The sequence below is a fragment of the Apodemus sylvaticus genome, chromosome 10, assembly GCF_947179515.1.
Source record: "Apodemus sylvaticus chromosome 10, mApoSyl1.1, whole genome shotgun sequence".
NCBI lineage: Eukaryota > Metazoa > Chordata > Mammalia > Rodentia > Muridae > Apodemus > Apodemus sylvaticus.
In genome coordinates, this window is record NC_067481.1 from 96,267,859 (window position 1) to 96,292,417 (window position 24,559).

Genomic DNA, 24,559 nt, shown 5'->3' on the forward strand with positions numbered 1-24,559 from the left:
ATAAACAAGCTAGGCTCGTGAACACGGGAGTGTGGGCTAAATAGTGCCCCTTAAATCCATATGTGGGGATCCTTACAACAGAGACATCTGGGTGTGACCTTATCTGCACCCAAGAATCTTTACAGACACAGTAGGTTATGGTGATGTCGCTGTCCTTGTAAGAGACGAGGACAAGGGCATGTACCAAGGGATAACCCTGTGAGGCCAGTAAGCACACATCTGTGGGCCCAGGAGAGGTCCCAGGCCTGACCCCACCTTTACCTCAAGGTCCTCTAACCTCAAGGACTTGGAAATAAGAGTTCTGTTGCTCAAGCCTCTGACTGAAACATTTTGCTACAGTGGCTGCAGCTAACTAAAGGACCTGTGTTTCCCAGAGAAAAATGCTACAAGGCTTTGATCTTGTTTTCAAGGTAGGACACAATTTTTTGTTTGGGGGGAGAAGGGGCATGGTTCAAGGAAGAGTCTCTTTGTGTAGCCTTGGCTGTCCTGGAGCTAGCTCTATAGAACAGTCTGGCCCTGAAGTCAGAGATCTGTCTGCCTCTGCCTCGCAAGGTGTGTGCCACTGCCACCACCAGGCTTAAGTATTTTTAACAGTAAAACAAAGGACACATGAATATGAGCAAAAGAAAAACATAATTATGGAACAAATAGGCACTGGGACTTCGGGTTAGCTCAGCAGAAGAGCAAGACACGCAGTGTACCAAAAAGCCTAACAGAAAGCCGTGCTAAGTTGTCCAACCACACAGCACAATACAGCACAGCCCACGCCCAGAACTGTACCTGCTTGCTGTCCTCAGAAGCTTTCTGGCTTCCTTCAGAGGGGGAATCTTTCCGTTTGGCCTGCGATAGAAGGACCACACAGGTTAGAAAGGCAAGGAGACATCTTCAGCAAACACACAGGCCTATACTTTGCTTAGAATTTAGAAAAAGCTGGAGCTGCTGTGCTGGCCCAGGCTTGTAATCCCGTTACAAAGGAGATGGAAGCAGGAAGATTGTGAGTTTGAGGCCAACCTAAGCCATATAATAAGACCTCGTCTCAAACAAAACAAAACAATATAAAACAATAACCAACAAGCCCACAAAACAAAACGCTAAGAAGTGTTTACACAGCTCCTGCCCATTGGTACCCAAAGTCCTTCCTGTACTTGGCTCACTCAGGACTGACAGTCCTTGGTACATGTACCAAGAGCCAAGGAGTTATTCAATAAAAAGGCCTGGGCATGTGCAGGTCTCTTGCTTGACCCAAATTAACACTGAGGCTGACTCTGTATAGGAATGTGGGTATTGCCCAAGGGAGGCTGTGGTGTTTTGAATAGGTTTGGCCCCCACAGATTCATGTTTGAATGCTTGGCCATAGGGAGTGGCACTGTTAGGAGATGTGGCCTTGTTGGAGGAAGTGTGTCACTGTGTAGGAGGGCTTTGAGGTCTGCTATGCACAGACTACACACAACGTGGAATCCTGTCTCCTCCTGGCTGCCAGCAGATCAAGATGTAGAACTCTCAGCTCCTCCAGCACCGTGTCTGCCTGCATGCTGCCATGCTCCTGCTTTGATGGTAATGGACTGAACCTTTGAATCTGTAAGCCAGCCCTAATGAATGTTGTCCTTTGTAGTGTTGTTGCCTTGGTCATGGTGTCTCTTCACAGCAATGAAACCCTAACAAAGACAGACGCAGACGAGCCTTCTTAAAGGAGAAGAGCTCCCAGCATTTCAAGTGGCCCTATGAGGGTTTTGTGACAATTCCAAGAGAAGTGGCAAGTTCTAGGTATACAGAGTACCTGCAGGGTTCCAGGCCCAAAGCAGGCAGAGATGTAGAGACAATGCAGGTGCTCTTCTACCACTCAGAGAATGGGACACTCAGGACCCTTCACTGACATCAGTGGCAGAGCATCACAGACTGGGGCCTCGCAGTCGGAGCAGCAGAGGATACCTGAGCTGCCTAGGACGCAGACGGAGCCTGCCACAGAGCACCGTCCTCAGGGAGAAGGGCCAAAGGACAAAAGTGACTAAACCCGAGACCACAGAGAGATACCTCCAGAGCCTCAGGGGCCTGTTAATAGACTCAGGGTCCACCCAACAGAAGTGGCTTCAGCAACAAAGTGCAGTGACACCTGTGACTGCATGAGCTAAGCACAATGGGTCCTGTTCAACAAATTCAGGGATATTTATTTTGTTTCCCTCTTGTTTTATAGTCTGTTTTTGTTTTGTTTTTTTTAAGATAGGGTTCCTGGAACTCATTCTGTAAACCAAGCTGGCCTCAAACTCAGAGATCTCCTACTTCTGCTTCCTGAGAGCTGGGCATAAACCACCACTGCCCAGCGACATCAGGACTATGTCAGTGTCACTCAAACGGTTTAGAACCAAATGCTATTTTAAATCCATTTTTGAACATCCTGTTCCCATATTGGGATCGCTCCTCAGGGACCTACTCTAGTGGCTGACTCTGGCATGAACAGGAAGTGATTTCTAAGTCAGAGAACTACCCATCCTCATCACACCCATCAGATACAGGATGCCTGCCCCTCACCCAAAGCATGGGAGTGTTGCTTAACACAGACTGGGGATGCTGCATCAGATACCATTTGTTGATGACCTCCAACTGCCTGGGATGGACCCCAAGGGATCTGCAAAGACAAGGGAGGCCAGGCACCAGACACCTGCTAAAGCCAAATCCCACAAGCCAGCACAGCAGGGGCATGTCCTGCTCCAGCCCAGGCAAGAATATGGCCAGGACTTTTCTAGACTCTTCGAGAAGGAATCACAACTTCACATGTAAACAGACTGCTTTCAGCCACACCACCTGACTGTCACCTCATGCCTGTCCCCTCAGTGTGATTAAAGCAGTGTCCACTTACACTTCCAGGCTGGCTGCTGTACGCTGAGGTGCTGTTAGAACTGAGATCACGGCTGCTCCACTCATTCACCACACCCAGGCTCTCTGCCAAGAAAAAAGAGTAGCTAGTACTGAGGGGCTGCCAGCTGGCCCACAGGGCAGTGGAGAGTACTGGTGGATGTTGTGAGCACTTCCCTTGATCTGGATTCAGGCTAGCCCACACAGAGCCATGTAATTTTTTTTTTAAAAAAAAAAATTATTTTTAGAGGCTGGAGAGGTGGCTCAATGGTTAGGAGCATTTGCTGCTCTTGCAGAGGACCTGGGTTCCCAGAACTCACATGGTAACTCACAACCATTTGTAACTCAGTTCCAGAGAATGCGACACCTTTTGGTTTCAGCAGACACCTGGCATACATGTAGTATACACATAGCAAAACAATCATATGCATAAAAACAGTAAACTTTTTTTTTTTGATTTGGTTTTTTTGAGACAGGGTTTCTCTTTATAGCCCTGGCTGTCCTGGAACTCACTCTGTAGACCAGGCTGGCTTCCAACTCAGAAATCCGCCCGCCTCTGCTTCCCAGAGGATTACAGGCGTGCACCACCACTGCACGGCGTACAGTAAACTATTTTAAGATGTATATTCTCTGTGGGTGTGGGCTTGTGCGTACAGGTGCTCCTGGGGTCCTTGAGAGGGCATTACATTCCCTAGTGGTTGTGGGTCTCCTGAGGTGGGTGCTGGGAATGCAACTCTCGACTGTGCAAGAGCAATGCATGCTCTTAACCACAGAGCCATCTCTCCAACCCCAAATAGTACTAGTTGGATTCAATCATTTTTAACATGAACAACAATGTGTGAACACACACAGCTGCCATTCCAACTGGAGCAGAAAATGAAGTCTGAGCTCGCAACTACTTTATAACCACCAGGACCTAGATGCCAGAGCTGGGGGAACAGCTTTAGAGAATCCATTAAGAGCCTATGTGGGCTGGAGAGATGGCTTAGCGGTTAAGAGCACTGACTGCTCTTCTGAAGGTCCTGAGTTCAAATCCCAGCAACCACGTGGTGGCTCACAACCATCCGTAACAAGATCTGATGCCCTCTTCTGGTGTGTCTGAAGATAGCTACAGTGTACTTACATATAATATATAATTCCTTAAAAAAAAAAAAAGAGCCTATGTGACAATTAGTGACCTAGGGTCTGAGGCCAACTGGCCAAGTCCAATTAAGGATCTTGGCACCTCCAGCCACAGGGATAGAAAGTGACTCCACACAGCCACTGGCACTCAGTGGCAGGACAGCTGCACATGGCAAAGTGTAGGTGAACAGATGAATGACAACAGATATGTGTCCCCAGGAGGCAAGTAGGGCCTAGGAGGCCTTGGGGCAGGGGTCCTTTTAAGTTTTGAAGGTCTGGTCTATCCTAGGTGCAAAGAGCAAGGCAGGTCTAGCCATGTGGCACGAGCCCTCCCCTTTCCCTGCCCCCACTCCAGCCATCTCAATGGGCATCACAAGCATTAGTCCCAGAGAAGCCTAGTCCCAGGTCACAGTATTGAGTCACTGCTCTGTCCTCGTCCTTAAAGACGGCTCTGGATGAGCCAAAACCCAGTGAGACTGTGGAGCTTCTGAACGGGATACTTGGCCCCTGGTGGCTGAGGCAGCCCCTGGGCTGAAGATCGTCTACTTACTCTCAATGTGTGCGAAGGCACAGAAAGGACCCCGAGGGCAGTAGCCAGTTTGGCGCATATCGTTGCATTTTGTAGATTTGTAGATCTAGGAAATCAGACAAAACACGGAGGCTTAGTGATCTGCTTTCTGTGAGGAGCACAGCTGGCTGCTCAGAACACAGGAGCAAACAGACTGAGGGCACTTCCCAGCTGCAGAACACAGGAGCAAACAGACTGAGGGCACTTCCCAGCTGCAGAACAAATGTGCAGTGTCTCCAAAGGTTCATGGAAGCCTGGTTCTCAGCCCCAGATGGTGGAACATTGACATGGCGGGCCTAGTACAAGGCCCCAGTAACTATGAGATGAGCTCGTGATCATGGATGGAGACCTCTGACTCTTTGAGTACACAACCCCTTTCTTTCTAGTGATAGAAAGATGACTACCATTCCATTTGTCTCTAGATGCCCTTGGTCCTATAAACCCGCCTCTCTGCAAAACATATTGGTCAGAGCCAAGCCTGTCTGTCAGACCTCTAGGAAGACTACTTGACACCCTGGAAAGGTGTGTGTCTGGTACACGGCAGATGCTCAAGCAATGCCTGCCCAGTGAATACAAGCACCTGTCTTCCCACCACTCACCATGGCACCTGGGAAAAAAGAGAGGAGACTTTGGCACCAGGAACTGCTCCCCAGGGGCTAACCTTCCCCAGATACCACAATACCAGCCACTCAAGAGGCTCAGAGAGGGCGTGACGACAGTCCCCTGCACTGGCACACTGAGGCCTACATACAGCCCATGCCCTTTAGCTCCTCCAGCCTAGCCCACTACCGCAGACTTGGACACCCAAGGAGAGTCTGGTCGCTTACTGGTTCTTTCTATTAATTACTTTATTTATTCACTTTACATACCGATCGCAGCCCCTCCGAACACCTCCTCCCCTACTTACTCATTGTAATTCAAATCTGAATGCATTCTGCTTGGTGACTGAGCAGCCAAGGGGAACTCAGAAGGACTGGGCCAAATACCTGTCCAGAATATTCCACAGGACAGATGGTCCGTCCCACCCATGTGGTGACCTTTGAACCCTTGGAACATCCTCACTAGTGAGGTCTGTTGCTTAGGGATAGGCAGTTCATCCCACATAGCACTGGGGGTGGAGCTGTGGGCTACACTCAATCAGCTGGACCTCAGTAGATACTGGAAACAGGGCAGCCAGTGCCGGGGCAGCGCGGGGGACGCTCTAGTAACGCCTGTCCCTTCCTGGTTATACTCCCTGTCTGGGAGAGGGAAGAAAGAGCTAGTCTCACTTCATGGGGTCCTTCCTGTCTCCCTGTTCCCACCCCATTGTCCTAACTCCTCCCGGGATGACTTAAGACATCCCACAGCCTGGGGCGTTTCTGAGTCCCACATGCCCTTCCAGTGAGGATGCCACACACAACCAGCCCCTCTCGGGCTGCCAGTAGTCCCAGTTGGGCCCTGACCGATGCCTACCTCAGGATGGAACTGCTGCTCCGTGCGGGAATGGCAGTACTGACAGCTGTCCCCACCGTCACACCGCGAGGGCTCGCCCCATTCGTCACCGTGCTTCACACTAGGACAGGGCGTAGACCTAGGACAGGAAGAGCATACCCCATGGGCTCAGAATCTGCCTCCCAACACGGAGGACAGAAGGCAAGTGAACCTACAGTGACCACGCTCTCCTCAGGGACGCAAAGGCGAACAGGGTGAACTCAAGTGTCTGCTCCCCACAGACCCTTCTCCATCGGAGTCGCGTCTCCAGGGGCAAGGAACAGCTGGCTCAGTGGCCCACAGTGGGGCATGGGGGAGGTAGCCCAGGGCTCTGAGACTTGATGCTGTTCTCAAAACTCCTAATCGGGACTCCTAATCAGGTTAAGTGATCACATCCCGCTCTCTTCCCACGCTTCCTGGCAGCTGTTCCGTCAGTTTGGGTTTATAGTCAAAATTCCCACCTTTGGAACTCACTTTTTTTCTCCTTTACCCGATTTTTCCATCCTTTTTACAAGGATATCCACTGGTCCTCTTAAGGCCAGGCAATAGAGACAGCACTATTTATTCCTATTATTGCTGGTTTTCTGTTCAGGTCTCTTGACCCTGAAGCTATTCAGAGAGCAGTGAAGTCACAAATCCACCATCTTTGTCTATCAGAAGAACAGTATCCCTAGGTGCTCAAGGGAACAAGGTATTACTACAAAGAGGAGAGGGCAGCCCTCTGCAAAGAAAAGGTACAGGCTGTAAGGAAATCTGTGGGGACTGAGGACCTGGGCCACTCAGTGCAGACTAAGCCTAAAGGGGAGGCCAGCGAAACAGAGGGGTGGCTGGGGCCGAGTGGATGATGCTCTGGGAGATGGGGACCTGCAGGCTGATGGGAAATAGGAAGGTAAGGAGCTCAGCATCCCCCAGAACTCAGTCTCCAGACTCAGTGCCCTGCTGTTGGCCCGGAAGGCGAATTCTATCTCACATCCCAGAAAAGCCAAAGGTGCAGCAGGCTCAGTCCTTTCCATGACGGGGGTGGTACACTGTACAAGGGTGGTGCATTATCAGAGGTGGGCAGGCCGGAGAGGAGTGTGCCCAGCTGTGATCCCCATCCCCTAAAACAGGGCTGCCAGGGGGCAGGTCGTGTGAGAACCACTGTGCCTGAGTGCAGAGCGATCTAGACCCCAGCTCTGTCCTCACTAGCCCTATAGTTAAAGCCCTATAGTTATAGACAAGCCTTTGCTCTGTCTCTAACAAGGCCAGCCCCTTAAGATATTGTCCTTGCCTGTGACTGACAGCACTGCTGGGCAGGACTCCTCAACGGGAGAATGTAAGAATCAGCATCTCTATGACGAGTGCCTGGAGAGTGCCCCCCTCCCCAGCACAGGATACAAGGGTCACAGGAAAGAAGTGAAGACACCTCATGGCCCTGAGTCTGTCAGGTGAAGGGAGGCACCAGGGACTACAACAGAGCATCATCTAGAGCCAGAGGGGACTTCTGATGGGAAACCCCTGGGAAACTGCTCAGGGTCCCGTCTGTGGTCCCCGAGCCCACCTGTACTGGAACCTCCTGGGGTTCCGACGGCGGTCTCTGCTGTTGTGGTAGTGTGGACAGGCGTAGCCCTGGCGACATAGGCGTGGTGGCTTCGGGCACTGCTCTGTCTTATAGCTGCCCAATACGAAGTTACTGTCTGGAAAACAGATGCAAGAAAACCTGGCCTTGAGCACTCACGGTAACATTAGACACAGCAGCCCAAAGTACAGACAGCCACCCATCCATCACCATTTAAGAGGTATACAAATGTGATTCATCCACGAGGAAGGACCAGAGCAACTTAAGAGGTATAGACAGAAGTAACAGACTCAAGATTATTCCTAATTACATGGCAAGGTCAAGGCTACCCATGGTGAAGTGAAGCCCTGTCTCAAAAAGGAAAAACAAATCAAATGTCAAACACAAACTGGTCACATGAGTGTGTGATCATATTAAAAATCACTGATAGGCTGAGGGGATGGCTTAGTGGCTTTACGCACTTGCTGGGCAAGCATGAAGACCTGAGTTCAAATCCTCAGCATTGATGTGAATTCCAATGGGCGTGCAACCTGACCACAATTCCATCACTGAGAATGCAGACCCACTGAGCTGTGGGTACAATTTAAAGACTCCGTATCAATGCATATGAGGAGAGAGGATGATGGAGGCTCATCTAACGTCAGCCTCAGGCTCCCACACAACACACATGCACACACACTCACCCACACACATACATATCCACAGGCATGCACACCCCCAGACCCCACACAAATAAACCACCATGAAAACACAGAGCTTTTTTGAGAACATGCTTGTCCCCAGCTCACACTCCCATTCTCAGGAGTGTCTTCTCTTTCTTAAACTGTTTCTATTACCATAAAAAAAAAAACAAAAAAACAAAAAAACAAAAAAACAAAAAAAAAACCCAGCAAACCGACCTACTAAAACATAAGCCCGATCTTCACAGGCTTGGGTAACGGCAGGCCAGTCTGCCCAGGGAACAGGGAAAAGCTCTGGATCTTCTCCTGTTTGCTGTGACTGAAGAACTGCTCTAAAAATACTTTTAGGTCAGTGAGATGTCTCAGCAGGTAGAAGCTGTTACTGCACAAACCTACCAATTCGAATTCAATCTCTGAAACTCACAATAGAAGGAGAAAACTCATTCCCAAAAGTTGTCCTTTGGCCTCTACCCGAGTACTTGCATGCCCACTCCTCTAATGATGATGATGAGGACTGAGGATGAAGAAGAATGTTTTAAAGATTTATTTATTTATTTTATGTATGTGAGTACACTGTAGCAGAAAAGAGCATCAGATCCCACTGTGGCTGTGAGCCACCATGTGGTTGCTGGGGTCAGGACCTTTGGAAGAGCAGTCAGTGCTCTTAACCGCTGAGCCATCTTTCCAGCCCCGGGGAAATTCCTACTTTTAAAAATATTTAGCATTAGCCAAACAGTGGTGGTACATGCCTTATAATCCCACCACTCAAGAGGCAGAGGCAGGGAGATCTATAAATTCAAAGCCAGCTTGGTTTACAGAGTGAGTTCCTGACAGCCAGGGCTACACAGAAAAACCCAGCCTCGAGAGGAAAAAACATTTTAATGTTTTTTAAAAAAACAGGTTACATATAATCCAGGCTAGCTTCCAACTCAATGCCTGTGCCCCGACCCAGTGCTGTGGTTGCAGGTGAGCCACCAAGCCCTGCTCAGGCTGCACTGAAGACAGGCCATGGACCGAACGCCCAGACAAGCGGTCTAGCCCTGCGTCACACTTCCACTCTCTAGTGTGAGAGACGGTCCTATTAATTGCCCAGACTGACCTTAAACTTACTGTGTAGTTCAAGATGGCCTAAATTTTGCAATCCTGCTCAAACCTAGCCTAAGATTTAAGATTGTAGGTATGTACTAACCCCATCCAGCTCAGTATCTATGTTAACTCTATAAAACAGTTTTAGTATGTAGCCTAGGCTGATCTTGAGTTCATCATCATCCTGTATCACGTCTCCTGAGTGCTAGACTCACAAAGTGTACATCATCACATCCATCTTAAAAATGATTAACTTTGCCAGGTGTGAATGACATCCGCCTTTAATCCTAGCACTCATGAGGCAGAGGCAGACACGTCTCTATGAGTCTGAGGCCTGCCTGGTCTACTTGGTGAGTTCCAGGAAAGCCAGAGCTACATCATAAGACCCTATCTCAAAACAAAAGAACAACAACAACAAAATAACAACAATACCCAACTTTGAGGTTGGCTGCGCTGGCTCACACATTAATTCCAGTACTGGAGAGGCAAGCCTCTATGAGTTCGAGGTCAGCCTGGAATACATAGTGAGACCTTTTGTCATAAAACAGAAACCCTGGGCTGGAGAGATGGTTCAGCAGATAAGAGCACTGACTGTTCTTCCAAAGGTTCTGAGTTCAAATCCCAGCACCCACATGGTAGCCCATAACCATCTGTAATGGGATCTGACATCTCTTCTGGTGTTGAAAGACAGTTACAGTGTACTCACATATCAAGAAAGAAAGAAAGAAAGAAAGAAAGAGAGAGAGAGAGAGAGAGAGAGAGAGAGAGAGAGAGAGAAAGAAAGAAAGAAAGAAAGAAAGAAAGAAAGAAAGAAAGAAAGAAAGAAAGAAAGAAAGAAAGTGGAAATTCCAAACAAACAAAAACATGAGTAATGATCTCTCTAAAAATCACTTCCTGGGCTGAAGAGACGGCTCAGCGGGTAAGAGCACTGACTGTTCTCCTGAGTTCAAGTCCCAGCAACCACATGGTGGCTCACAACCATCTGTAATGAGATATGACACCCTCTTCTGGAATGTCTGAAGACAGCTACAGTGTATTTACATATAATAATAATAATGAAAGTAATAATGAAAATAATAATAATAAAATCTTTGGGCTGGAGCAAGCAGGGACTGAGCAAGTAAGGTTAACCAGAGCGAGTGAGGTAGACCGGAGCGAGCAGAGGTCCTAAATTCAACCTCCAGCAACCACATGAAGGCTCAAAACCATCTGTACAGCTACAGTGTACTCATATACATAAAAAAATAAAATAAAAATCACTTCCTTTCTTTCTGTCCTATTCAGCTAAGTCCTGATGAGTCAAATCTACCCTCCAGAGACATGGGGTTCTCACCCCACCTGTGGCACTGGATCAGATGCCCACTTGGAGAAAAACAGAGGCGGCCCACAGGGAGGCTGCTGATAGATCAGCAGGGTGATACAAACACACAAAGCCAGACACGAGGCTGCGGCCACTCTAGTTGATTATCACATCCTGTCCCTGACTTTGGGACAGGGAACTGCAAGTCTCCCTCGGGGACAGAGGACTGGGAAGATGGCGTCCCCTCTACTTTCCCAAAACCTACATACATTGTTACAATAGGCCTCGACTTGTCAGCATGGAGTCGGGCGGGGCAATGAAGAGGGTATAGTCTGAGTTCAGTGGTGTGAGACAGCACAATGTGGGACCACAGTAAGACATGGACTCAGAAACAGGTCCACAGATGCTGTTAATGTATCTGGCCTCTGGCCCCTAGCTGGATTCATTTTATCCAATGAGAGAGGAAGACTGCAGGAAAACAATCCAAAGCTGGACCATCTGCAATTGGGAAGCACTGTTTACAAACTAAAGAACCCAGAAGTTGAGCAGTGTTGGCAGACATCTATTGTCCCAGAGCTCGGGAGGCAGAGGCAGGCACATCTCTGTGAGTTTAGGGCCAGCTTAGTCTACAGAGTGAGTTCCAGGATGGTCAGGGTACAGAGAAACCAAACAACGGCACTTTCACTGACCACGTGGTACAAAAGGAAAAGGGACGGGCACAAGCAACTACCCTTGAATATGGAATTTCCTTTCAGGGTGAAGAGAATGTTCTAGAATTAGGTAGCCCTGGTGGTTCACACTGTGAATACATGGAACTGCTCACTTTAAAATGGTGAATTAGACGTGTGTGCACACATCCTTGAGTGCACGTGTGGGAGCTAGAGGTTGACAGTAGATGTCTTCCTTTAATCCTACCTTATTGTTTTTTACATTTATTATTTTAATGGTAGCTTTTGCCTGTATGTACGTCTTTATACCATGTGTGTACTGGTGCCCGCAGACACCGGGCTGTTGTGAGCTGCTAGGTGGCTATCATACTCTGGTCCTCTCAATAGCTACTAGCACTCACCTGTTGAGGCATCTCTCCAGCCCCTTACACCTTACTTTTTGGAACTCAGAGTTTACCAACTGGCTAAACTGGCTGGATTGTAGACCTTCAGGATCCTTCTGCCTCCAGCTCCCTAGTGCCTGGATTACAGGCTGCAACACCTGGATTTTCGCAGGGATCCCTGGCATCCAGGCTCGGGTCCCTCTGCTTGCACAGTAAGCCCTGTCCTCACTGAGCCACCTCCCCAGTCCCAGTCACTCTAAAATGGTGAACTTTATGTATATTTTACCACAAAACAAGACTCTGACTCTTCACAGCTATCAGTCATGGAGCCTGCAGAGGATGTGGGTTTTGCAGCTCCAAGGGACAAGTCCAAAGACAGACAACCATCTGAGTTAAGCTCCAGACACATCAAAACACAGACTAGTAGGTGTGTGTGTGTGGGGGGGGGGGGTTTCTGACTTTAATGGGGTAGGTGGCAGCACACACCAGACAACCACGTGCTGGTCCAGGCTGCCTGGAAGCTGCTGTGGGCCCTGAACACTTCCCTCGGCCCCACAACCAACCAATCCGACCCACCAAGACATCAGGTGGTATGAGGGGTCAGCACATCTGGGGCCAGACAGCCAGGTTCAAATCCCCCTTGGCCACCTGTTTTCTAGGTGGCTCACGGTTAGCAATAGACTGAGGGCCCTTGACGTTGCCATCTGTCCTCTTCTCCAGTTTAAGAACTCGTGAATGAGCAGGTTCCAAGACAAAGGCCATGGCTTTCCCCCGAGCACTGCAGTGAGCCCAGGCTTACCTTGCCACCGAGGATCCTCACCAAGGATCTTCTCGATCATAGCCTGGCTGGCCAAGACCCCAGGCTGCAGATCTGGCACCCCATCCCCTCCGCTGAGCTGGCCATTCTGCAGGGCTTCCTGGGCCTGGAGCTCCCTGCAACCAGCAGCACAGTAAAGCAGTTATTGCCTGACGGTTCCTGGAGGTGGAGCAAGCCAGCGGAATCCATGGCTCCAGAGCCACTTGGTCTGCCACCTCACCAACACTATGAGGGTTTGGAGCCAGACCACAGCAGCAGCAGCAGGCCCAGCAGTCTTGTCTTCAGACATCAGTTCTATCGCAAACCGCAACTGTAGAGCTGGTTCATTTAGAAAAAAACCTGTCCCAACTCCCTATCCTTTCTATTTTAGACAGAGTCAGTGTAGCCCTCCTTGCTGTCCTAGAACTTGCTATGTAGACCAGGCTGGACGGAAACTTAAGAGATCTGCCTGCTTCTTCCTCCCAAGTACTGGGACTAAAGATATACACAACCACACCTGGCTTGCTCGTCCTTCTTCCTTCCTCCCTTCCTTCCTTTGGAGAAGAGGGCTCTCTCGGTTGTAGCTCAGAATGTCCTAATGTTTACTAAGTCACCATATATCACAGACCAGCCTCGAACTCATGGCAGCTGAGCCTGACTCAGCCTCCCAAGTGTTAGGCTATTATGGGTGTGAGCTTAGGAAGCAGCTTTCCACAGCAGCTGAGCACATTTGGTGTTCCTTTGTCTAGACCAGCAGGTCTCAGCCTGTTGGTTGAGGCCCCTTTAGCAAATCTGTCTCAAAAAACATTTACATTACAACTCATAAAGTAGCAACTTACACAGGAGAGATGGCTCAGTGGTTAAGAGCAAGGACTGCTCTTCCACAGGTCCTGAGTTCAATTCCCAGCAAGTACATGGTGGCTCACAACCATCTGTAATGAGATCCAGTGTTCTCTTCTGGTGTGTCTGAAGGCAGCTACGGTGTACTCATATATTGTGTCCCCAAACAGTAACTCAATAAAACAGGCTCAGAAAGGGATGCTCTGAAACAATAATGCTGGAAGTAGCAGTGGGTAAGCTGGTCCCAGTAAGCACCAACTCACCTGATGTCACACACAGGCGGCCGGAGGTCCAGGGGCCCGTGAGCAAAGGCACAGTGCAGCCCGTTCTTCACACAGTGGCCCCGTGCGTCTGTCTCATGAATACACGTGCCTGTCTTGTAGTAGCGCAGGTGGTACTTGCGCTCTGTGTCCCCGGTTGTTCGATGCAGGTAAGGGCATCTGGGAAGCAGAGGGATGAACACACTGACTAGCTCTTGTGAACTTAGCTGACCCGGCACTCTGCCTGCGTCCTATTGGCAATTGTGGAGTGGCTGCTTCTCCACTCCTGCACACCACGGTTTGCTCTGACCAGAAATGGCACTACTCAACAAGTATCTGTCCCCAACTTCACAATGCTCCCCAAGGCACGCAGACCTCATCTGACATACACAGCAGAAAAACACCAAGTCCCATCAAAGTGACTGTTTGCTTACCTTCATATCAGAATAATCTGCTTGACAAAACAGCACACTCTGTGGTATGCTGCATTTCCATACTTTACACCATGCACTGCTACTGTTGCTGGTCAGTTTTTTGACAACCTGACACAAGCCATGGCAATCAGGAACTAGGGAACCTCAATTAAGAAAATGACTCCAGGGCTGGAGAGATGGCTCAGTGGTTAAGAGCACTGACTGCTCTTCCAGAGGTCCTGAGTTCAAATCCCAGCAACCACATGATGGCTCACAACCATCTGTAATGAGATCCCATGCCCTCTTCTGGTGTGTCTGAAGACAGCTACAGAGTACTCATATACATAAAATAAATCCTTAAAAAAAAAAGGGAAAAGAAAATGCTTCCATCAGACTGACCTATAGACAAACCCATGAGGTTTTTTGTTTTTTGTTTTGACTGACAATTGATATGGGAGGGTCTAACCCACTGTGGGAGGTGCCAACTCTGGTTTGGATTATATAAGAAAGCAAACTAAGCCTGAAGGTGGTGGTGTATGCTTTCAACACCTGCACTCTGGAGGCTGAGACAGGCAGATCTCTGAGTTAGAGGCCAGTCTGGCCCAGGACAGCCAGGTCTGAACAGAGAAACCCTGTATCAAACAAACTAACAGAAAAGAAAAAGAAAGCAAACTGAGCAATCCACAGGAAGCAAGACTGTAAACAGAGCTGGGATGTCTGCTTCGGTTTCTGTTCACGTTCCCTCGGTAATGGACTGTGATGTAAGTGAGCCAAATAAACCCTTTCTCCCCCAAATTGCTTTGGGTCAGAATGTTTTATCATAGAAAGAGAAAAACAAACTAAGACATTATCCTTATTATTATTAATGGCTGTGCCAAAATCCATGACATCAGATAAAGATAGAGACTTTTGATTCTTGAAAAATGTACAGGCTCTCTCTAGAGACCAGTCTGGCCTCCAACTTCAGAGATCCACCTAGGATCTCTAGGATCTCTAGGAGCTACATGACATAAGAGGCAAGCAGCTGCCAAAGCTGTGCCCATCTCTTCTCTCAAACTGAAAGGTAAAGTTTCCTGCCTACTTTGTATTTTGAGACAGGTTGTATGTATCCCAGGCTGGCCTTGAACTCCTAATTCTTTCTCCACCCGTCAAGTGCCAAAATTACAGATACATGCCCACTATGAGCCACTAGGCCTGGCCTCTACTAACTTTTCTTTCTTTCTTTCTTTCTTTCTTTCTTTCTTTCTTTCTTTCTTTCTTTCTTTCTCCCCTTTCCCTCTTTCCCTCCCTCCCCCCTCCCTCCCTCCCTCCCTCCCTCCCTCCCTCCCTCCCTCCCTTCCTTCCTATTTTTTTGGTTTTTTGGATTTGGTTTTTTTGAGACAGGGTTTCTCTGTATAGCCCTGGCTGTCCTGGAACTCACTCTGTAGACCAGCCTGGCCTCGAAATCAGTATTCCGCCTGCCTCTGCCTCCCAGAGTGCTGGGATTACAGGCGTGCGCAACCACTGCCGGGCTTTTTTTTTTTTTTTTTTTTTTTTTGATTAAAATTTTAAGTTTTTACTTTCTAAAAAATATTTTATTACACTGTTTATTTTCTGTATGTGTCTAATAACCCCAGGAGTCTGTTATTTCCAGGACTTAATTCACAATGTTCTTTGGTGTCAAGAACCTTTATCTAAGCCACTTCATCTGTTCTGAATTAAAAAAAATTTTTTTAGACAGAATTTCACTACATAGATCTGGCTGGCCTGGAACCTCTAGGTAAATGAAGCTGGCTTCAAACTCAGAGGTCTGCCTCTGTCTCCTGAGTACTGGGATTAAAGGTGTGGACCACCACTCTTAGCCCTCAATAAAATTCACAAATGTGTGTTCTTGCCATGCACATAGGCCTTGTTTCTTTCTGACAAGTTATTATCAGAGAAGGTAGGGGTGGCCTCTGGGTCCACATCCTGATGCTTTCCAGGAACAAGAAAAAGGAGACTTAGTATGTTAACAGGGCCACAGACCTGGTCAGGAACAGCCAAGCCTGAACCTGGGGCAAAAATGAAGAGATAGGGCAATGTCAGGTCACAAGCACACAACGGGCCCAAGACCATATACTCCCAGAAGAGTCATAAGCAACCTAGAGAAACAGGAGAATGGAACAAAGAGGCCTCACACTGTGTGTGTGTGTGTGTGTGTGTGTGTGTGTGTGCATGAGACAGATGATGACAATACTACAAACAAGCCATGAATCATAATGAATGACCTCACCTCCACTCTAGCCCACATCTGCCTGTGCAATAATACCCAGGGATGTCTCCACTCCAGCAATCTTTCATTCCAACTGCCATCCGTCAGACAAGATGGGGAGAGAAAAACATCACTCCGAAGGGATAGGGCTCTAGAGAGGTCTCCACAATGCAGAGACAACTTAACTACCCTTATCTATCCTGCCAATTTTACACTGAAATTTATGTGTATTCCCATAAGGTTTCTCTGACTTGTGCTGAGGGGCACCTTGATTCTCACTCCAGGACCATTGCCATGGCAACCAGAGCACCGGCTGAGATTTCTCCCTAGGTCAGTCGCACTCCCACTACCTGGCACTCTTTTCTGCTTGGCCAGGCAGCCACTGTCCACTACTCCATGACCTCCAAGTTGAGCCTGTAAAAGAACTGCCTCCATGATGGGTGTGTCTTAGTCCCAGCATTTGGGAGGTAGAGATTGCAAGTTCTGCCAACCTGATTTACATATTTAACCCAATGCAATTAATTTAATTCAAAAACTCAATGCGGCTGGCTTTGGCATGACATCTCCCAAAAGAGATCTTCGGGGATTACTGCACATAGAAACACAGGGACATTTGACAAACTAAACGGTCCTTCCAGGGACATCCTCTAAGAGACTTCAGCTTGAAAGATGCAATTTACTAACAACTATGCACATTTTAAGCTGATGTCCCTGTCCTCCAAGCTGACATCTTTCAGGAGCTTCCTCCTGTCACCTCCTCTGCGCCCTGCTCCACTCTAAGGTAAGCAAGCTCTTACCGAGTTAGGTGGCTAGAACCTGTAGCCTTGGAAGCACTTTTTACATGAGTCCCTTGCAAATCCCAAAGAGCATGTTTTCTTCAAAGCCACCAGTGGCACAACTCCTACATACAACACCCCAGCCCAGGGCTGGTCATGCTCCACTCATGGCAAAGGGTTGGCAGCACACACTCAGCTCAGAGGGAGGCTAGCTTTCATACAAGCCCTAGGCCTCACAAGTTGTCCTTTTTATTTCTTTGAGACAGGGTCTCACTATGTAGGCCTGGCTGCCTGGGACTTTGCTTTGTAAATCAGGCTGGACTTTGTAAATCAGGAGGAAGAAGAGGAAGAGGAAGAAGAGGAGGAAGAGGAGGAAGAGGGAAGAGGAGGAAGAAGAGGAAGAGGAAAAGGAGAAGGAAGAAGAGGAGGAGGAGGAGAAAGATGAGGAAGAGGAGGAGGAGGAGGAGGAGGAACCCAGCAAGTTCCAATAGGTGGAAGAGTTTGAATAAGAACAGTCGCCAGGCGGTGGCGGCGCATGCCTTTAATCCCAGCACATGGGAGGCAGAGGCAGGCGGATTTCTGAGTTAGAGGGCAGCCTGGTCTACAAAGTGAGTTCCAGGACAGCCAGGTCTACACAGAGAAACCCTGTCTCAAAAAAACAAACAAACAAACAAACAAAAACAAAAAACCAAAACAGTCCCCATGATGGGGCTGGAGAGATGGCTCAGCAATTAAGAGCACCAACTGCTCTTCCAGAGGTCCTGAGTTCAGTTTCCAGCAACCACATGGTGGCTCACAACCATCTATAATAGGATCTGATGCCCTCTTCTGGTGTGTCTGAAGACAGCTACAGTGTACTCAAATAAAATAAAATAAAATAAAATAAAATAAATTTTATAATAAAAACAAAAACAAAACCAGTTCCCATAGACTCATGTATCTGAATGCTTGGTCATCAGGGAGTGGCATTACTTAAAAGGGATTAGGAAGTATGGCCTCGTTGAAGGAAGTGTGTCATTAGTGGGCATTGAGGTTCAAGTCTAAGCCAAGGCTAGTATTTCTCTCTTCCTGCTGTCTTTAGATCTGGATGTAGAACACTCAGTTCTTTCCCAGCACCATGTCTGCCTGTGTGGCACCATGTTTCCTGCTATGATAACAGACTAATCCTCTGAAAGTGTAAGTCAGCCCCAATTAAATGTTTTCTTTTATAAGAGTTGCTGTGGTTATTGTATCTCATCACAGCAATAGAACACTGACCAAGACAGTTTTATCAGGAGCCACAATGAAAAACCATCCCCTTGCTCCAGAAGCCCATCTAGACAACATCTCTGTTCCCAGATGCCTCAAATGTCCTTAGGAGACAGTGGAGAGGGGAGCTGCCCCATGAACCAAGTAGGGAAATGAGGCCCGCTGCTCAGAAAAGGCAAAGCAAGCAGGGTGTGGGAGCTTACTTATAATTCTAGCAGCACAGTGGCTGAGGCAGGAGGACTGCCAAAAGGTCAGACACACTTTGTGTTGCAGAGTGAAAACCTGTCTGAACAACAAACCCAAACCAAACTAAACCAAACTCACAGCAAAGTTGCATCAAATTCCTGAATGCAATTTTTAGTGTAAACAAGTCAAACGGAAACTTTTAGCCAGCTACTCCGCCAGGGACGGTGCCTAAATCAGACAATAGCTAGCAGGCACACAGTGGGGGCCACTTGAATCTTCCCCATCTGAACAACCATGAAGACACACTCCTGGCTCTCTATGAGAGTCTTTGCCTGCTACAGTTCAGTAAGACATACTCAAAACACCTAATCTTACCAAGTAGTGCGCACCTGATCCCATGGAGGTACCAGACCTGGCCTCCCGTAATAATGGAGTGCTTCTGTCCTGTGTACCAGTCCCATTCTCCTCCCTGAACACTACCTAAAGGAGAGGTACTGGTTGTGGTGGCTCATGACTTTAAGCATGTGGGAGGCAGAGACAGGAGACAGGCAGATCTATGTAAGTTTAAAGTCAGTCAAAGTTACATAGTGTAAGACCCTGTCTCCAGAAAACAGAGAGACAGACAGACAGACAGAGACAGAGACTTTGCTTGTAGCCTCAGGAGCACCTGTGCTGGATATGCACAGATATGAATGTAACCCAACCACCTGCCCTAGCTGCTGCCTAGCAGGCTTGGGAAACACATCCACCACTAGCTGGTTTGCCGGCCAACCTAAGCAGGCCATACGGAGCCTGAAGGCCAATCCCCACAGGGGCAAGGCCCACCACATGACCCTCAGCGATCACGTAAAGCCCATCCTGGGAAAGGTCATGCCCACCAGAACTAAGGGCAAGTTAATTTGTCAGCCAGGATGGAATGAAGCAGGAAGTCCCCTTTAGAGCCAAAACCTGCAGTGAAGTAGTCTGTAGGGCGCCAATAGTTACCAAAGAATAGGCTGAACAGGTGGCAGCAACGGGTGACCACTGTGGGAGTTTGCATGTAACTGGCCCCCAGAGGCCCACAAGGAGTAGCACTATTAGGTGCTATTATGACTTTGCTGGAGGAAGTGTGTCACTGTGGGGGTGGGCTTTGAGGTCTCCTATACTCAAGCTACCAATACAGTCTCCTGCAGCCTACGGATCAAGGTGTAGACCTCTCAGCTCCTTCTCCAGCACCATATCTGTCTGCACACCACCATGCTCCCCGCCATGACAGTAATGAACTAAACCTCTGAAACTGCGAGCCAGCCCCAATTAAATGTTTGTCTTTATTAGAGTTGTCCTGATTATGGCGTCTTCACAGCAATGAAACCCTAAGACAGCTACCTACTGGGAAAGAGTGCATCTGGAATCTTAACCACGGGACTGTTTGACAGCAAGCTTTCCCATGTCCACAAGTGAGGGCGTGTCCACAAGAGAGAAGTGGGAGGGCTCTGTAGGGAGAGATGAAGAGGGAGGGAAGAGGGCACTCGCTGAGTGAGGGAAGGTAGGAAAGCCAGAAGGAAGGGTGAGGATAGAAGAGGGCCACAGAGACATGCTCCAGTACTGCTCTCCTGGATCGGGGGTGGGGGTTGGGGGGATGGGGGAAGCCCCAGGAAGGGCTGAGCCCACATCAAGAATAAGGGAGTGCGGCTTCTCCTTCCTGCAGCACTTCAGGGACCATGGCCGACCCACGCAGAGTCGGTTGATCTTGAGGCAGATCAAGATCAAGACCGGAGTGGTGAAGCGATTGGTCAAAGAAAAAGTGATGTAGGAAAAAGAAGCAAAGCAGTGAGAAGACTGAAAACCTGAAGGCTGAAGATGGTGGAAACTACGCCATTAAGAAGCAGGCAGAGATCCTGCAAGAGTCCAGGAGGGTCGGCTAGAGGCTGCACAGATGAATCTTCAGCAGATGTTAAAAGGTGAAAAGGACTTGGAGGAAGCTGAGGAGCAAGAGGCAGCCCGTGTAGTGCTGGATTCCGTGAAGCTGAAGCCTGACATGTTTCTGTATGGGATGGGCTTTGTATTTTTTGGTTTTTTTTTTTTCCTGGTTTTTTTTTTTTTGCATTAAATCCTGGGGTCCATTCTACAATTCGTTATTTTCACTCACTGCTGTGTTTAATAATATGAAAACGTGGCTCTTTTTATGCAGCTGCATATATTTTTCTTTGTATAACTGAATGTGTCAAATAAATGAGTTCATCTAAAAAAAAGAATAATCGAGTACTCACTCTACTACTCGCTGACTAAAGGGGCTTTACTCTAAGAAATGGCAATGCTGTAAAATAACGGATGTGTGGGGCTAGGCAAGGGGCTCAGAGGTTAACCCTAGCTTTCCTGAGGACCTGCATTCTACTTCAGTACTACAATAAATGTTTCTTAGCTGCTTGGTAGTACTATGCAAAAAATAAAATAAATTCAAGACCCTGAAATAAAGGGAAAGCCCCACCATCACTGTTCTGGAAGGTACTATCTAATTTATAATTTCTATGGCAACCCTGCACAATTCAGAAGATGCAATTCAATAAGAAAAACTCCACCCATTCCACATGTGCAGCGATGGGGGAAGTCCTTAGTAATTACTAAGCAGAGATTCCCCGTGGAGGCAGCCTGTCGAATGCTTCCTGAGGGGCAAATCATTCCATGTGCTCTAGATAAGCGGCAAGCAAACATCTTCCCTAAGACAAAATGTCAGTTAACATGTCTTACTGTATGTAGTTCATTACCATTTGTACACAGCTAAAGAGGACCAGCTGTAGCGTGGTCAGTGGTCAGTGCAGCACACTTCATTCCAGTAAAAATGGACACACTGCGGATGCCCAACTGTGACATGCTCCAATACCAGGACAACCAGTTTCAGAACCACAAACTGTCTGAGACATGGTTGATTTTTTTTTTCTTTTTAGATTCATTTTATTGTATGTGTTTTGAGTGTCATGTCCTCATGTTTGTCTGTATAATGTGTGTGTGCTTGGCACCTGCAGACTTCAGTTGAGTGTCAAGATTCCCTGGACCTGGAGTCCTAAGTGGGTTGTGAACTACCATGTGGGTGCTGGGAACTGAGCCCAGTGCTCTTAAGCACTGAACCAACCCTTTAGCCAAAAACATGCTTTCTTTTCACAAATTTAAATTACCGCTCCGGAATACCAGGAGACATCCACAGGCCATACTCTAGGTCGAGGTCAGGCGAGGCTGGTACCACTCACCTCATGTATTCCTCCTGCAAGCTCAGGTAGCGGCAGCCCCAAGGTGACCAAAAGAACATGGAAAATTAGGAACTGATCCTGGGTCTCAGCCAGACAGTCACCTGTCTTCTAAAGGAACCAGTTCAAGAGGATGTAAGTAGCACAGCTTTGGTATATTATATACCACAGGTGGTTGAATGCCTTCAACCTAGCACTTAGGAGGAAGAGGCAGATGGATCTCTGTGAGTTCAAAGCCAGCCTGATCTACATAGTGAGTTCCAGGACAGCCAGGACTACATAAAGACTACATTTAAAAATAAATCTATTGTATGTATTTAAAGAGTGTATGTGTGTGTGTGTGTGCGCGCGCGTGCGCGCGCACGTGCGCGCAGTTGCAAACATGCATATGTGCTATAGCATATGTACAGAAGTCAGAGGATAACTTGTATGAATTTTCTTCTTCCTTATGCAAGTCCCTAGGATAAAGTTTAAGTCAATCCTTGCTTGGCAGCAAATGCTTTTGCCCACTAACTCCACTGCTGGCTCTCTAACACTGTAACTGAAGCTCAGCAGACAGCACTATTTATCTAACTTGGCCCTCAAGCTACATTAACAGCAACTATATATACATTTAAAGTCTTTCTGTGAGGGGCTGGAGAGATGGCTCAGCAGTTAGGACCATGGACTGCCCTTGCAGAGGATCCAAGTTGAGTTTCCAGAACAGAACACACACTGAGTAGCTCCCAGCTACCTGTAACCCGAGGGCCAGCAGATCCTCCAGTCTCTGTGGGCTTCTGCACTCATGTGCACATGCACACAAAATTAAACATACAATCTTGAAAAAAGATCAGTGAGCCTGGCAATGATGGTGCTTGCCTTTAATCCCAGCACTCAGGAGACAGAGGCAGGAGGATCTCTGTGAGTCTGAGGTCTGCCTAGCCAACAACCTGAGTTCCAGGACAGTCAGGGCTATACAAAAAAACCCTATCTCAAAAACAAACCAAAACAAACAAAGCCCACTATGGTGGTGAATACCTTTGGGCAAGCAATCTTTGGGAGTTCTAGGCTAGCCTGATCTATGCACCAAGTTCTAGGCTACTCAGAGCTACATAGTCAGACACTGAGGAAAACCAAGGATATACATCAGTGGAAGAGGGTTGGCCCTTGGGTTCTCTCCCTAACAACATATATATGAAAACATTCATATTTTCCCCTATTCTATAATTAAAAGAAAGTAAATAAAATAAACAAAACTAAATTTAAAAAAGAATCAGCAGCAGAACAATTATGTATGGCTATTGTGACAAATTGACAGGCACCAAATCCCTCCAAAGTGTCAAGAAACCAAGCCTTTAAGACAGAGACTGTTAACAAGCAGTGGTGGAAGCACTTTTAGTTCTAGCACTTGGGAGGCAGAAGCCAAGTGGATCTGAGTTCAGGAGGACAGCCAGAACTCACAGAGTTCTTACAGAGTAAGTTCCAAAACAGCCAAGGCTACACAATGAAACCCTGTCTTGGGGGGTTGGGGGAGAGACCAATACTTCACCTCAGGACAGGAAGCTACCCCACCCCCCACATGCCCAAACTGCCCAAAGGAAGAACTTAACACCTCCTGATTCCACCTCCCTCTGCACACAGTCTCACTTGGACTTTCTCTGTCTTCATTATTTCAAAACCAAGATGTTGGGAGCTGGAGGGAGCTGGGGCAGTAGACTGCTTGCCTTGAAATCATAAAGACCTGAGTAGGATTAAAAACAAAACAAAACAATAAAACTACAACAACAACAACAACCACCACTGGCCACAGTGGCACACACTTGTAATCCCAATGTTAGGGAGGCAGAGACAGATGGCGCCTGGCCCCTGCTGGCTGGCCAACCAGCCTGGCCTGTTTAAGCGGCTCCAGGCCAGTTAGAGGCCCTATTTTAAAACAAAGTGAGGAACAACATGGGAGGTTAACCTGTGAACTCTAATCATATGTGTATGCACTGACGCACAAGCAACCACACGCTCTGCACCTGCACACGTAAGCACACACATGCACACAAATAAAAGACATCTGCTCATAACACCATTAGGAAACTTGTAAAATATAAACCAACCCAAACAAAACCTTGACTTATTAAAACCCGAAAGTGTTACATAAATGACAAGGTGCAAATAAAACAACTTTCCTACCATATTAAACAACAACAACAACAACAACAAATGTGCTGATTGTATCTCAGCGTTGAGTCCTTTCCTGCATAAGCCAGATCAGGCTCCAATCCATATTCAATAGCTTATTGTTTTTTTTTTTTAAGATTTATTTATTTATTATATGTAAGTATACTGTAGCTGTTTTCAGACACCGGAAGAGGGCGTCAGATCTCTTTTCGGGTGGTTGTGAGCTACCATGTGGTTGCTGGGATTTGAACTCATGACCTTCGGAAGAGCAGTCGGTGCTCTTACCCACTGAACCATCTCTCCAGCCCCCAATAGCTTATTGTTAATAGTAAAAAGTAAAATCATCTCATAAATCCTTATCAGAACAACAATCCTGCTACCCTTCTTTAAAATAAATATGCAGCAAGTAAATATTCCACATTTACATGTTACACATGACATGCTTACAACTGACTGTACAAAACCGTTTCAAATCAGATAGCTGCAAAACATGGGCTGATTTTAAAGTAGAGCATTGGATGGGATAAGGGTGGGAAGTAAATCAAAATCAGTTTGAATTACCAAAGATTTTCCCCTATAACACACATACACAATCTTCTAGGAAACTAGCCTACAAACGGGAAACCCCTCAAGCACACATATTCTGCTGACCCCTGAAAGTCTTGAATAAAAATGAGGTGCCCCTCTACAGGTAGTAGATGTTAAAAAGAACCAAGGAGACCAGTGTGGTGGCATACACCTTTAATCCCAGCACTT

The 24,559-nt window shown here is 47.6% G+C and overlaps 1 protein-coding gene and 1 pseudogene across 5 annotated transcripts in view; one reads left to right on the forward strand and one right to left on the reverse strand.

Annotated features, from left to right (window-relative positions):
• Unkl (unk like zinc finger) overlaps positions 1–24,559 on the reverse strand; it is a 46,791-nt gene that overhangs the window by 20,802 nt on the left and 1,430 nt on the right. For all 5 annotated transcript variants that reach the window (XM_052197792.1, XM_052197791.1, XM_052197790.1 and 2 more), the window contains exons 3-9: positions 13,585–13,761; positions 12,485–12,618; positions 7,551–7,686; positions 5,993–6,110; positions 4,523–4,607; positions 2,855–2,937; positions 781–840 (exon numbers count right to left, since the gene is read on the reverse strand). In XM_052197792.1, the coding sequence (XP_052053752.1) occupies positions 781–840; positions 2,855–2,937; positions 4,523–4,607; positions 5,993–6,110; positions 7,551–7,686; positions 12,485–12,618; positions 13,585–13,761 (793 nt within the window). The remainder of the gene's footprint in view (positions 1–780; positions 841–2,854; positions 2,938–4,522; positions 4,608–5,992; positions 6,111–7,550; positions 7,687–12,484; positions 12,619–13,584; positions 13,762–24,559) is intronic.
• Positions 20,053–21,734, forward strand: LOC127693429 (tubulin-specific chaperone A-like; annotated as a pseudogene).